The 15,148-nt window shown below is 33.7% G+C and overlaps 1 protein-coding gene across 1 annotated transcript; it reads right to left on the bottom strand.

Annotated features, from left to right (window-relative positions):
- Positions 1 to 3,588: 3,588 nt before the first annotated feature.
- On the bottom strand, positions 3,589 to 10,772 carry LOC108995977 (C2 domain-containing protein At1g53590-like). Its single transcript, XM_018971680.2, has 13 exons — positions 10,533 to 10,772; positions 10,200 to 10,373; positions 9,780 to 9,854; positions 9,236 to 9,379; positions 8,940 to 9,035; positions 8,703 to 8,834; positions 6,949 to 7,101; positions 6,765 to 6,806; positions 6,515 to 6,563; positions 5,632 to 5,724; positions 5,351 to 5,534; positions 5,046 to 5,169; positions 3,589 to 4,912 (listed from the first exon to the last, which is right to left on the bottom strand). The coding sequence occupies exons 2-13, from the start codon at positions 10,323 to 10,325 to the stop codon at positions 3,893 to 3,895; spliced, it is 2,238 nt and encodes a 745-aa protein (XP_018827225.1). The 5' UTR covers positions 10,326 to 10,373; positions 10,533 to 10,772; the 3' UTR covers positions 3,589 to 3,892.
- Between the last annotated feature and the right edge of the window lie 4,376 nt (positions 10,773 to 15,148).

Here is a 15,148-nt window from a genome sequence, read left to right as displayed (position 1 = left end):
TTGTTCACAAATTATGCACTATAAAAATCACATAATTTTTAAATTAGAGTCATATTTAATTTAAATTTACAATTAACGTTCGAACGTTGACGCAAAACAGTTCACGTTCGAATGTTAATTACTAACATTCGAACATTGGTACCAAAATATTTGACACTCGCACTTAAGTAGCCGCAATGTTCGACGTATATGTGACGTTCAAACGTAAATTTCCCATACGTTGGAACGTTAAAAAAGTTTCATCTGTCTTTGGTGACGGTTTCTAGAAACCGTCACAGAAAAGACTTTTTAGTGACGGTTTAGGAACTGTCACAATTTTCCAACCGTCATTAAAAAGTAATTGTGTTATAGTGTACCTTGAGAACCTTATCTCTGCACAAGTCATACCAAGTCAAATAATATAGTATTCTTGTCACTTCGATTAGTAAAAAAAAAAGATTGAACTTATAAAAAGAATATATAGTGTTCTAGTGATAGGTCCCAACACAAAAATATAAGTAGTAATATAATCTATTCTCTTCGGGTGAGAATGTACCTCAATTAGAATGCAAAATAATTCCTGCCTTTCATTGATAATCTGAGCTACTTAAATAAGTAAGCCACTTACAAGAAATTCGGAATTGAGGGCGAACTGCTAGCTAATTACTTGGAACCCAACTTGCATGTAAAACAGAATAACATAAAAACAGAACAACGTAAAATAGAACACGCCCACGTAAAACAGAGCATTACAACGGAAATAAAAACAACGGAAATAAACTACGTAAAACTCGCAGTTTGCAACAGCATGTGACCCAGCACCATGCGACCCAGTCAAGCGTCCTTCTTTTACTTTAACTTCCTTCTTCACGTCCCTTTCTTCATGTGCCCATTACGTCCCCTACGTCCACGTTCCACTACGTATGTCGCATGCCTTGTTATCCCAGATATTTCGGATTTGGCCTACGGGCCCTTGCTGACTTTCGTGGTTTATCATCTAGAGAAAAAGTAAGTTCACCTTTTAATAGAGTTAGTAGCTTCCAAAGTAGATACTAGATAGTTAAAACTCCTGAGGAAAAAAGAGAGAAAGAAAAGAAAAGACAGTCAAAACCCATACACACGCTTTGTCTATCATGCAGACGAGTTAATTAAAAAGCCATTGGTTAAACCTACCCCATGTGCAAATGTGCTGCATCATCAATAAGGGAAATTTCCCAAGAAATTCAGGAAATAGAAAACAAAAACAATACAAGTTATCAAACCAAAGATTTACCTGTCATGAACAAACACTGCAATGTCACAAGAAGCCAAAGATTCTTTCTCAGATAGTAGTTTGGAAACTCCATCTTCAGGTATCTCTCTCAACACAAGGGTCTTTGTTGTTCCCTGAGGAAAAAAAACAAATGCTCAGACAAAGGGATGGAACCATGAAATATGAACAAGATTAGCAACATACCAACTAACAGTATTTTTATTTAAACAAGATAATAAACATCATACATTTGAAAATGGTAGTATTTAGCTATTTATGATTATGGGAATTTTTTGTATCCTCCCTTTGTACTTGCATAGCGCCTCTGAAATCATCGATAAATTCTCATAAAAATACTTACTGATAAACTAAACTAGAAATTGCATCTGATATCAGTAATTGTGGTCAATAAAACCCCCTGTCAAAACGACTGGTTCTGTTTAAAGGAGCTAGTAAAAAATATAAATTTTAGTTCTTCAAGAATTTTAGACTATGCTTATGAACCTTATACCATGTTGTATATCTAGGCTATGAAACTCTTTTTGGTATGTTCCCTCTATGTTTTCCCCTTCCAACTAGTCCCAACCAATAAATCTTGCTTATTTCAGATGTTATCAACAACCAAAAAATCAGTGGCATATATACAACATCAACAACCCAAAAGCCCCACAAAACAAAGATCAAACAAGCATCAAATCGGTTCATTTCAGATGTTATCAACAACCAAAAAATATACATACAACATCAACAACCCAAAAACCTCACAAAACGCAGATCAAACAAACATCAAATCGTAGATCCATAAACGCATAAACACACAAAATGAGTAATGCTAGAAATGGAGAGATGAAATGAAAAGAGAAAAATAAAAACCCTTTTCTTTAATTTCTTACCCTTCTAAGATGACATACATTGGCTTTTGGCAGCTATAATACCAGCGGAGGACTTAAGCCGTGTGAAAATGATGAAGCTGGAGAAGCCGTACGGAAATGGTGAACCCAGAGGAGAATATTTGTTAAACGGTGCCGAAGTGATGACTCAACACAGTTCCAGAGTGATGGAGCCACACGAGGCGGGCAGAGGGTGAGGCCAGAGAAAGGACACAAGCTGGGGGAGTGGAGGAGAGAACGCAGGGGAAGGATTTCTGAAGAAGTGAAGAAGACACGCCTGCGCAGGGGGGGAGGGAATTGAAATGCCCTTATGAAGAAACGCATGTTTTCTTTTTAAAAAAAAAAAAAGTATCAGCGTCGACTAGAGTGAGGTGGTTGGGTGAACAATGGGTAGTTGTGTAGCAAAACTCTTATTAGAATTCATGACCTTATCAAGAGATTTTGTATGGTTCATAGATAATGATAGACTTACTACTTCTTACCACTTATTTATTACTTTTTTTATTTTTATTTTATTTATTTTATTTTTCTTTTCACTTAATGGTTAAAAAAATGACTATTAGTGAAGTTACATATTTTTTTAATTTTTTTTTCTTAATGATTAAGGATGTTAAAAAAATACTTAAAACAAAATAATAAAAAAATAAAAATTACAAATACACTATAAAATAGTAAAAGAGTGGTAAGAGAGTAGTAAGTCTATCATTGTCCATTTGAATCTGGATTAAAAATTCTAAAACATGATCTTCTTGCATAATCTAAAAGAAAATAAATTCAATCAACCAACATAATCGTGTAATTTAATTAGAAATAAATTTAATTTTATAAAAATTGATATTTTTTTACTCTTTGAGTCAATTTTTATAAAAACTGAATTCATTTTTAATTAAATTACATGATTACTTTAGTTGATTGAATTTATTTTCTTCTAAATTATGCAAGACGATGATGTTCTGAAATTTTTAATCTAAATTTAAATAACAAAAGGAATAAAAAAAATAATTAAATAATAAAATAATAGTAAATAAAGGGTAATGATATCATTACCCTTGTTCACAGCAATGATTCATGGGTTCTGCAAGGAAAATCCTTTAGGAAGCAGATGATGCATTTAGGGCTTGACCCAAATACGAGGGATATGATTATGGAAGCCTATTCTCCGAAGTATGTTGCCAGGAAAGTGCAAGATATAGCAGCATTTCTTGCCACGAAAGTATAAAATAGTAGCTGCCATAAAAAGAGCTATGAGTAAAAAATTAATATTTGTAGTATAAAATACGTAAGCGTCCTATATTTTTTTAAAAAATATGAATAAATATGAGATTTATATTAAAAAATTTAATAATAAACTCCACTTATTTTAAAAAAGAGTGTAATGTTTATATCGATAAAAGGGAAAAGATGAGCTGACAGTGATTTTGCGGACACAACATGGCCCCTTTGGGGTGGAATGGATATGAAACATGATTTGGATGGAAAGACTGGTACATTACAGAAGTGTGAAACGATATAAATATTTCACATGACTTTACAAAAGCGAACGTTTTTACGAGCTATTTTATAAATAAACTTCCTCCACAGGATTTACATAATAATTTCGGACTTTCTCATCATCCTCCTGCTATACTCGCTCTACCAAAAATAATGATAAAAGAGGGCTGTGGAAAGTTGCATACACTCGAGCCTAGAGAATCAAACCATATACCAACATAGCAAGCATTGTTTTCAAAATTCATCAACCATCTACCTTTAAAAATGTCTATCTAAAATACTATATTTTGTCTCCTTTCAAATCCACTCCATCACCACATCTGTCAGAGCTCCCAGGTTTGGCATCTTTCCTTTCCAAGTCTTCAAGACTTTCATTTACTTTTGGGCCTTCAATGTCCATTGCATCTTCATTTGAATCGTACTTAACCACTTGTTCCTTGGAATCCAAGGAATCATCATTACTTCGGCCAGAGGATATGGTCTCCGTAATAACCGACATCTTTTCAACTCCCGGGGAACAACTCGAGTCATCATCAGAACAGTTGGATTCCTCCGTGATTTCCCTTTCTAATTCTGCCGATGCATTGGCTCGAGATACTCTTGATCCTTTCCGGGAAAGTGCATGCTTTATGCCACGAGCAGATTTCCCAGCTTGTTTTAAAAAACTCTTAGCCATATTTTTCATATTTCCTTTGCTCGGGCTTTCAGGATCGCTATCTCTGGGACTTGCATTGTCTTCCGTGGGATTCTTATCAGATGCAGGCCCACAATTGTTGTCTTCCACAACCAACTTCACACCAGTCTCCTTCTCGTTGACTTCCCTAAGATTAACACGTGGCAACTCAACAGGTTCCATGGAGCTGCTTGTTTGATCCTCCTTTTTCGGACCCCTGTGAAATACAGAACCAATCTTCCTTAGGCCTCTCTGAACTGATTTCATTGGATTCTTATCTTCAGGGTTTTCATCAGTGCTGCTGGTGTCATTGTTAGGGGACCCAGATGCTGCTGCACTAGAGCCATTCATGGAACCATTAGGCTCCCCGTGAACTTCAGTATCAATGAGTCGACTCTTTCCTTTTCTAGGCTCCCATGTTTGCGAAACTTCGCTTCCCGGGTGATGAACCCATATCCCAGTATCTGCTTGCCCATCGATCTCAATGGGCTCAAAATTATCTCGCAATCCTGGAGACTTTTCCGATGATAAAGATGAGAGAGAAGCTTTAATGGCAGTCTCACCCTTAAAGGAATTTCTTTTATCTTCCATGTTCAATGTCTCCTCATCAAATGGATGATCATCCCCCTGTCAATATTATGCCTCAGACTCGTATTAAAATATTAACCGGACACTTTAGCTGTGCACATGGAAGCATTAAATTTTGATTTACAAAGTAATTTGAGCCCAACTTTAGCAATTACAAGGAAAAAAAGGGTACCTTTTTATTGTCTTCAAGTACAGTAATTGCAAGATGCAACCTCCCCGTTTTAACATTCTGAAGAGGCAACCACAAGTCATGTCTCTGGCCGCCCCGAAGTTCACCGATGTCCACAGAACAGTCTCTGTGAATCAGAGAAGGGTCAGTATGTCCAATAAATAATACAAGTTGGAAGAGAATACATAAAGTAAATGCTAGGAAGCAATAGAAGAATATACTGTTTCATATTTTTTTAAAAAAAAAAAAACTTAAAATAGTGCCTGGAGCGTTCTACTCATGTACATTACAATAGCTCAGTAGCATACCCAAGTGTGTCATCAACAAAATGGTCCTTGTCACGAACTTCAATACAAAGGGTATTAGGTGACTCCCAAGTAATAATGGGGATCTTAAACTCCTCAAGCCATTTTGGAGCCAGAGTTTTCTTCTGCGTCTTAGTCCTGAATCTGTAAGGGCCTAATTGGCCTTTTATGTATGGATCGGCCAATCCTGAAATAGCTCCCATTTATACTCAAAGTTATAAGACTGCCTGCATATAAATAAGAGTATATTAATGAACTAACATCCTAGAAGAAAAGTAACTAACCATTTAGATCCGATGGCTTCATGCCGGATGCTTCAACAACTTCAACTTTAGCATAAGCAATAGGCTCCTTCTCATCCATTGAGAACCAATTTTCTGGCATTCAAATCAACACATACTTGATAATTTAGAAAGATTTTAGCATACATCTGCAATGAAACCGAGAAGGATATGACACTGCAGAACTATGATCATACTAATAAATTTACCAATATTATAAAAAATAAAATAAAAAAGGAAAAATTATAGCAGACAGGTACTGTATGGTGTATACACATTATGGATTCTGATTTTTTTTCCCTTTCTTTCTGAGCGATGACAAATTAGTTTGTTGAAAGTGATTATAGATGCATGAGAAACAGAAGCCAGCAAAATGGCCTCTAAACCACATGGTGTGGATGGAATAACTTTTATCTTTCTCAAAGGGAAGATGATGTTCATCAAGAAATAAGCCAAATTTTTGTTCAACACAAAAGCAAGGAGATTTTACTGCACTCAATACCTAGAAGAACACTTGCTTCTGGTCCTAAATTAGACATCTATCTCCACTTTCCAGAATGGTCTACATTTCTCAAGTGACACAAGTATATCTAAAGCTTGTAGAAGTGCCAACGGCTGATGTAAAGTGTGTTTGTTTATTAGGATCCCTGCATTTATGAACTTTCATCTATTGTGGGGAAAAAGAGAGTTACAAATTAAGATGAAACAGGAATTAAGGGTGAGAATGTTACGAAGTTCTTCGGAAAACACTAAAACCATGGCGAATGATGCCATTCATGGAGACATATAAAGTGGACATATTTAATATAGTTATCAAAAAGTGATGAACCATGCTTACAAAAGCATGTGTTAAGCTCAACTGAAATATATATCTCAGGTAAACAACCTGGCTGCGGCGCGGCAAATTTCTCCATGTCAACAACCAGCATATTAGGCTGCAAGTATTTCCAACATTTAGATAGTAATTCCAAAACAAATGTCCTGACATAAGATTAAACTATTAACAACTGAGTTCTAACAAGTTAATGCTGTTTCACCGGTAATATGTCTCACAAGGGAAACAAAAATTTGTAACAGTGTGCAGCAATGGTAAATAAACTGGCAAAAAAAAAGAGCATCAAAGCCGAAAACTTAACCTCAACAAGTGTCTGCTCAAAAGCAATAGACAGAAGCTTGTCCTGATTACAAAAAAAAAAAAAACATTTCAAAGTAGATAGAGAATGAGAAAAAAGAAGATAAAAACAGCAAGTATGCAGTGAAAAGGAGATGAAAAAAATAGGAAATCAAGCGTTTGCTTGGTAAATTTTAAAATAAACTTACTAGCCATCCAGCAATCCCTGGAAATTCTGTGACATCAATACCATGAGTAAAAATAGGCTTGACAGTCATCTGAAAATATGGAGGCTCAACAAAGCACACCCTCAAACGGCTGATAAAAGGCCAATCACGAAGGAACTTCACCCCAATCGAGACCTACAAAAGAAACAAGAGCATGTCAGAGTTCAATCAATAGGATTAAAAGATCATATCATCTGGTTTCCAATGGGCATATATGAACCATTCCATATATTCATCAAGTCAAAGCCACAAAACGATGACTAAGAATGTCTCAATGATGTCTTCTTCCAAATTCTTACAATAATCCTATTATGCTAAACAAGTTACAGTTGTCACTTCTCAATCACTAGCGACAAAGGAACAATCACAAACACATAACACAAACAGGTTACAGTTCTCACTTCTCAATTGATTATTATGAAGGAACGACGCCCCAAACCACTCAAACACACACATAAACTGCTTCACATACAATGTCTAGTGCACATAAATGATTCGAGCATGAAGGTGTAACCAAAACATAATACTCTAGAAAATGAAATACAAAACGATCGTAAAGTACAGTTGAGTGGGGCCAGAAAGAATAATCTATTTTATATATTACAATTAATGAATATCTTTACCAAAGACACAATGGAATAGAAGACACCAGATATTTAGAAGTTAGAACAGTAATGGTTCAATGATTTTTTTTTTTTTTTTATTGGGGCAGGGGTTTTTGAACTCCAGACCTCCATTTTGGTGGCTGGGGGTTATACCAATCAGGCCACAGGCCTTTGACGTAATGGTTCAATGATTGATTTAATAGGATACACCACAAACTAATTTACAAACAAGCCACAATCCTCGGCTGGGCCAGAAAGCGATAATCTACTTCGTATAATAAAATTTAATGGACATCTTTACCAGAAACACAACGGAATAGAATACACCAGTTGAATAGAATACACCAGATAATAAAAACGCTATGATTCTATGATCAATTCAATACCATACACCACAAACAATAAATTTATCGTTCACACACAGCTTGGGTATCATTCACAGAGACACACACACACATATTTGTATGCAAGAATATTGGCAGGATGTATAATGATATACAAGTTGTATGCCTGTGTGTGTGTGAAGCTGACACACTCGCATGAAGATGCTATCTAAGTATCGGGGACTATAAGGGTATGTTTGGACACCATGAGAATTCTCAAAATTCTCTAAACTTCTCATAATTTCATTCCCAAACATCACTTAAACACAAAACACTTTTCAATTTCAAATTTCAAATTTTCAACTTTGTCATCTAATCATCACCTAGTCATTATTCAAACACAAAAATCAATACAACTTTTACAAACTTCAAAACAAAAATAATATTAAAAAATTATCTTCATACAATTTTTTTAACTTTATAATATTTTTATTCAACGTTTTCTCTCTTCTTTCTCAAAACCCAATAAAACATCTTCACTCAAACCATCTCATTACTTTTGCAAAATTTTGAGATACTCCAAGTATCCAAACATGCCCTAAATATCAAGGTGTGTGTTTGTGTGTAACACACAAACTATCTAAATGGCAAGGACTATAAATACCAAGGTGTGAGTGAAAATCTTACACACATACGCTACCTAAATCTTTTTTTTTTTTATAAATCTCAGGGACTATAAATATCAAGGTCTATGAAAGTCTGCATATTACAATTTGAACTGCTTCAATAAGACAATCTAAGTCCATACCTTCCCTTCAACATGCATTCCTGTTATATGCAACTTTGCCCACATTCCAAATCCCAATCGTTTCCTTAGCTGCACAGCAAGTATTGCACTCATATCATCAGCTGTGAGAAAATTCAACCCCAACTCCAGAACCTGCAATTAGTGCACAGTAGAATCTCAGTTTGGCCGAAACCTTTAGCTGCATCCACAAATGTTACATAAGGAGACAAGGTCCCAAATGATATACTGAGTGCGCACCAAGTGGTCACCATCTGAAGACTGACGGAGAACCCTCATTTCTGTGAACATGGGTGGGTTTCTTCCCAAGTACAGATGCTGAACAACTGCTTTCTTCTGCAAGCGTTTAAATACTGTCATCTCATCGAATAACAGAGGGAATAAACAAATTCACCAGAGAAAAAAGTTCAAATTATTTTCCTACACATACATGAAACTTCAAAGATCGATACTTTTTAAGAACTTTGGACTAACACAAAAGAATGAATGTGAAAAGCAGAATATCAGATACACAACAGCGTGAAGATGGTACATACAGCAGTCCATGGTTTGTACTTCTCCAGGAACCAAGGTATGATGGGAAGGAGAATCTTCTGTGAAGAAATCTGTTCCATACATATGGGCCAGATATTTTCAACTGCATGGTTCAACCACCGGACCGTTTCAGAATCAGAAAGCACCTGAAGTAAAAGGTAAAAAGAGTAATAAAGCATTAAAAATTATAGTTACTCAGGTACTTATGCCAAAAACTCCCATTCAACACTCTTAACACAAGAAATACAAAGGACATATCGTGTATCATATAGCTGGCAGTTGAATTTATAATTTTCTATCCAAGAAATTTAAAGAAGGTGGTCCTTACTTTTGTATCCAAATTAATTTTATATTTTGGACTATGTTGCATTATTCATTATTGTAATTTTGGAAATCAAAACAGCATATTTCTTAATACTACAGGGTTTCGTTCTCCATCATTACATTTAATCATTACCCACGTTAAAGAGCAAATGAAAACGTCCTAGGTATAAGGCAAGCAATCCAATTAGAGATGAAAAGGAAAAATGTATAGAAATAAATTACCCTTCTCTGATTAGCTTGTTTTCTTTCTTCAAACTGTAACTTCCTCCGCATTCTCATAGCATATCGTTCATGAACCTTTCGAAAAGAAAATCATAAATACATGTTTAGTAATAATTGCACGACCCTTCAAACAGTTATAAAACTAAAAGGAATCCAAATATCATAAATCAAAACATCACAGGAAAGCAACTTCACAACTTAACTCTCCACATCAAAAGACACAAGCCACAACCAACAAAGAAACATTCACACACACACAAGTATCATAATAAGCGATTCTGGGTGCGATTCTACTTTTCCTTTCCGGAAATGTTCTGACTACTTTTATTTATTTTGCGTTAAATCATAGGGAAAGAAGACATAAATACAAAGTAATTAAAGGAGTGAATGATCAACAAAACTGATAGACAGTGAAATTACCAGATAGAGATATATGAGAGAAACAAAATAGGCGACCGGATGGCACCAATTGAACCAAGAGAGCAACCAAAGTAATAGCAGCACCATTGCCACATGATGCATTATTGACATCTCCGTTATATCCATCTCCCGTCCTTCCCCAATCACAATTGAAACAGCTTCTTCTTCTTCTTTCTGTTTTTGATATATTCACAATTAAAACCTGTACACCAAGACCCTCCAGGACAATTTCTACCACCAAAAGATCATAAATCCCCAGGAAAGCAAATCATTAGAAAGTAGGGATGTAGCAATCAAACGGAATATTATCCTTTGAGTTAGTGGCCAAAATACCGATAAAACATCTAAAACCCTGAAAAGGTATTGGTATGAAACAAGCAATTATATAGGTACTAAATCTGTATTTGGCGTGGTGCGTGCAAATCTTCACAAGGAAACGGAATCGAAGAATTCAATGAATGAAGTCGAGCGCAACTCCATAGATCTGCAGAGAGCGTTTGAGAAAGAAACGGGGCCTTCATAGAGAAGCAACCGCCAACCGGCTAGAGAGAAAACAGCTGTAGCCGAAGCGGGCATTGAGACCTCGTCGTTTTTTAGGTTCGCGCGTTGGAGTGACTGTTGTGTGTACGTGTCACGAGTGTGTCCAAAGCGTGTAGGCTCCACTGAAGGCTATGCTGGCTATGATTTGGTGGGCTCGCAAGCAGGAAACGTTTGAATTCCAAAAAAAAAAAGCAAGGAACGATTGGACGCACCAGATAAAACGTTGATTTCTTTCGGCGATTGGATTATGATCATTTATTGATCAATGTATAGAAATTGATGACGGGGAATTGAAAAGTAAGCCTCCAATTTTTTTATTTTTTTTATTTTTTTAATTGAAGGAATGGAAGTTTCGGACTGCCGACCTCAATCATGCCTTTGGCATGAGCCTCCAATTAATTTTATAATATGATATTTTTTACTGATAAATTTATAATTTAATTTTATAATTTAATATTATATTATAAGATGATAAATAAATGATAAATAAAAATTTTTAATTTATAAAAAGATATGGCCAACCAAAAGTCAAAAGTGAATGAAAATTCAAAATTTTGAAGAGGAGAGGGGAGCGTTGTTCGGTTTGAGGTACAAAAGTGGTCATTAATGAGCTTATCCACAACTGCTGCAAATCAATTGGCTTTTTCGTGCCGGCCAAAGAATATGATTCCTTACCCACTCTACGTGGACCCCTGCAAGAAAGTTTCCTGATAATTACGTCCATGCATGCCCGACTTTACACACGTAAGTAAATTCTTCTTCGTTTTTTAATCTGACTTCCCCAACGTCAACAAATTAAAAATTAAAAATTACTCCCAAGTTCCATTCATTTGGTGAATGAATCTAATAAGGAAGATTTGGATCGGAGGTGGTTTTACCTTACTCAAAACATTTTCGTAGTCCAATATGATCTTACTCTCAAACATGCAAATCTTATATTCAAATTTTCTTAAACATCAAAAATTTAAATTATAATTTTTAAAAATATTATTTAAATCAAAATATTTAAAAAAATCTTCATCAACCTCCCCGTCACGAGTTGGCCAATTTGGCCACCACGAGTTGGCCAATTTGGCCACCGATGGCCCATTCTAGGTCATCTCATGGCGGCCAGAGGCCTGGCCGCTCACAAGCTGCCCGATATGGACCGTCATAGGAATCGGGCCTCCATAACTCCCCACGAGGCCCATAACTACCTCCAGATTTATTTTTTTAATAATTTTAAGCAATTTAAAATCACTTGTTTTATTAGAAAATTTTATGTTATTTTAATATACATCAAACATCTTAAAACCTAATATCAAACTCATCTTACATTTCTCACAAATTTTATGTAACGTCCCATTCCTATAGGGTTAAAAAGTTAGGGGAACTAAATATTAATAACATTAAATAATCTCAATTTAGCACTAGATATAAAAAAGATCTCATAATGACAATTCATAAAACCATACTACTTTATTTAAAAGAAAATCTCTTAGAATAAAATTGTCAGTATCACTTATTTAAAGATTAAAAAATAGTACTCATGTGCTGCGAATCACACATACTGAAAATAAACAAAGTTCACATCAAGTCTTAATATCATCCACGTGAGTAGTATGAACCACATCATGTTTTAACCATAATAGCAGCTTTTAGTCAAATATTAATAGTCTCAATCAATATTAACATCATACACATAATATTAAACTAAAAGAAAAGTATACATTTTTTAACCTCATATCCTTAGTAGCTGTTACACACATTTACATAAGTCAACCTACATCAAGGATCATGATCATAATCAGGACGGCTCAATATATTTTGTGGCCTAAGGCCCTGAGACGACTATTAAGTACATGAGGTTTTAATTTAAAAATGATAATAATATTTAAATATTAAAGAATAAAATTTTATTGAAAATTTCTTAGATGCAAAACAAATATTAATATTGTTTTGATTAATAATATCTATAAGAAATATAACAATTTGAAAGAGAATTTAATTTTTCTATAATTAGAGTAATATCCCTTATCCATATATATACTTCTTTTAATACTTTATTTTGAAAACAAATAAGGCCATCGATATCAAAATAAACATCATATTTTATAAAATATTCAAGAGTAATATATCATCATTTTGCCACTTCTATTCCAATTTCACTATTCTCTGAAAATTTTCTAGGTTTTGAGTAAAAAATTTTTAGTAATACTTCTATATTTACTATTTCTTTTTTTTTTTTTTTTTTACCAAACTTTACCATTTAAGATTGATTTTATTTTAGGCAAAAAATTTCCATCTTTTATGCTAACTAATATTTTTTCTATAATTCATTTTTTAGGGTCATAATATTTTTTTTTTTCTTTTTGGGGGCCTACTCAAGGTGGGGGGGCCTTAGGCGGTGGCCTTAGTTGCCTACCCCTTGAGCCGGCCCTGAGATTCATAATGCCACTATGTTGTGCAACCATTAAATAACCAACACTAGCAAGGCTACTCGCATACCATAATCAAACCACTCGTGTATACTTGATTTCACCTTGGTTTCATGGATACTTGCTCTATTCGGTTCACTTAATAACCCGTCTACATGATCTTATGTATTTTAATGGAGAAGAAGAATGCAAGAAGGGTGTCCTTACCAAGAGGGTGGGAGTGTGTTGCACCAAGGGTGTGTACCGAGGGGTATCTATGGTTATTGAATAAGGGTGACTAAATATAACTCATGCGAGAATGAACTAAAACATCATAATAGCATTAATAACCATCATAAGTTCAAATTTAAAGGTAGCATATCCATGCAAATCGAATAGGAGGTAACCAACGTAAGCATAAGAGGAGGTCAGGGTTTCACAATGGCTTTGAGAGAAGGTCTGAAGGAGTGTCAAAGTGTGAAAGTGAAACGGCTGAAGGATAAATGAGATGACTCGATGAGCATCGCACAACCCTAGCTTTAGGGTATGGAATCAACGGCTCACAATTTTGATATAAAAATCCAACAGCCCCGGGCCCTCAATAGCTCCACACGTAAAACATGCATGTGACTATGCTGAACTCGCAAATTAAAGTAACTACTAAATTAAATACTAAGTCTATTTCAAAAAAAATAAAAAATACTATAGTCTATAAATTATAATACATGTTAATTGTAAAAAAAAAACTAGATTAATATTTAATACATGTTATATATATATATATATATATATATACACTATAATACATGTTAAATACTATAAGACAATGTATAGTATTTAATTATAAAAAATTGTCTAACATTATATTTTATCAAACATTATAATTTAGTATTCATAAATCATAACATAATATTATAGTTATATTAATTAATATAGTACTATCATACTAATACCATATATTAACTACAAAATTAGTATATTGAATATTGATACTTAAATATTGATACAAGGTCTTATATTTGCATAAAATAATAATATTATTTATGCTTGTGGTTATAATACATATGTAAGAATTAATACTATACTATTACTACTAGTTACTACACAATAGACACTAGTCTACTAGTCTACTGGTATGAGCTTACTAGTTATTAATAATAGATATTAACACTAAATATGTATATTACTTTGTAGTTTATATAATCTTATGAATACAATATTACTATTGATTAATCTTATATAAAGTAATAAGATTAATAACTAGTAATACACTAATTTTTTTTTTATAAATAGTAATATTGTAAAGTCTTTAATAGTATTTCATAGAATGATAGAATCATAAGTAGTAACTTATAAGTTAATATGTTATGACTTTAGTCTATAGCCTATAACTTGTAAGCATAAAAGTTTATATGACAATTCAATATTTGATAAGAATAAGATAACTATATCAATATGATATATGAATATTATACACATATATATAGTATATGTTGTGGACTATAAGTGTAACAACCCGCTCATTTCTCTCTCGATTGGTCACAAGTCTCGTCTACTCGTTTTAAATATTGAAGCTATGTTTTTAAATATTGCGGATGATTTTTAAAGTTAGCCCAGTGTTTTCAAGCCCTTGGATATTTTAAATGACCTGTAAATATTTATATGGAGCATTTCCAATATTATTGAACCAAACCTGATTTTAAGTAAGACACTTATAATATTTTTGAAGAGCTCCAAAAAATTATAATTGTAGAAAAATAATTTTATCAACATGATTTTAGTTGTTTAAAATATTATGGGACTTAAATTATGTTAAAAACTCTAATTAATTAGATGGTTTAATTCTCCTAAAGATATTAAGCAAAACTTCATCATTTATTTAATGATGAAAGAATATTATTTTATAAACTAAAGTTGAGTTTAAATTAATGATATAGTATTTCTATCTTAATTCCTCTCATTTTAGTTAGTTAAATCAGTGTTTAAAACCCTTCTTGCATTGTTCCTCTTCCT

Source organism: Juglans regia, chromosome 2, assembly GCF_001411555.2.
Source record: "Juglans regia cultivar Chandler chromosome 2, Walnut 2.0, whole genome shotgun sequence".
NCBI classification, from domain to species: Eukaryota; Viridiplantae; Streptophyta; class Magnoliopsida; order Fagales; family Juglandaceae; genus Juglans; species Juglans regia.
Note: the sequence above shows the minus strand (reverse complement) of the source record. Positions and strands in the feature narration are given on the sequence as shown.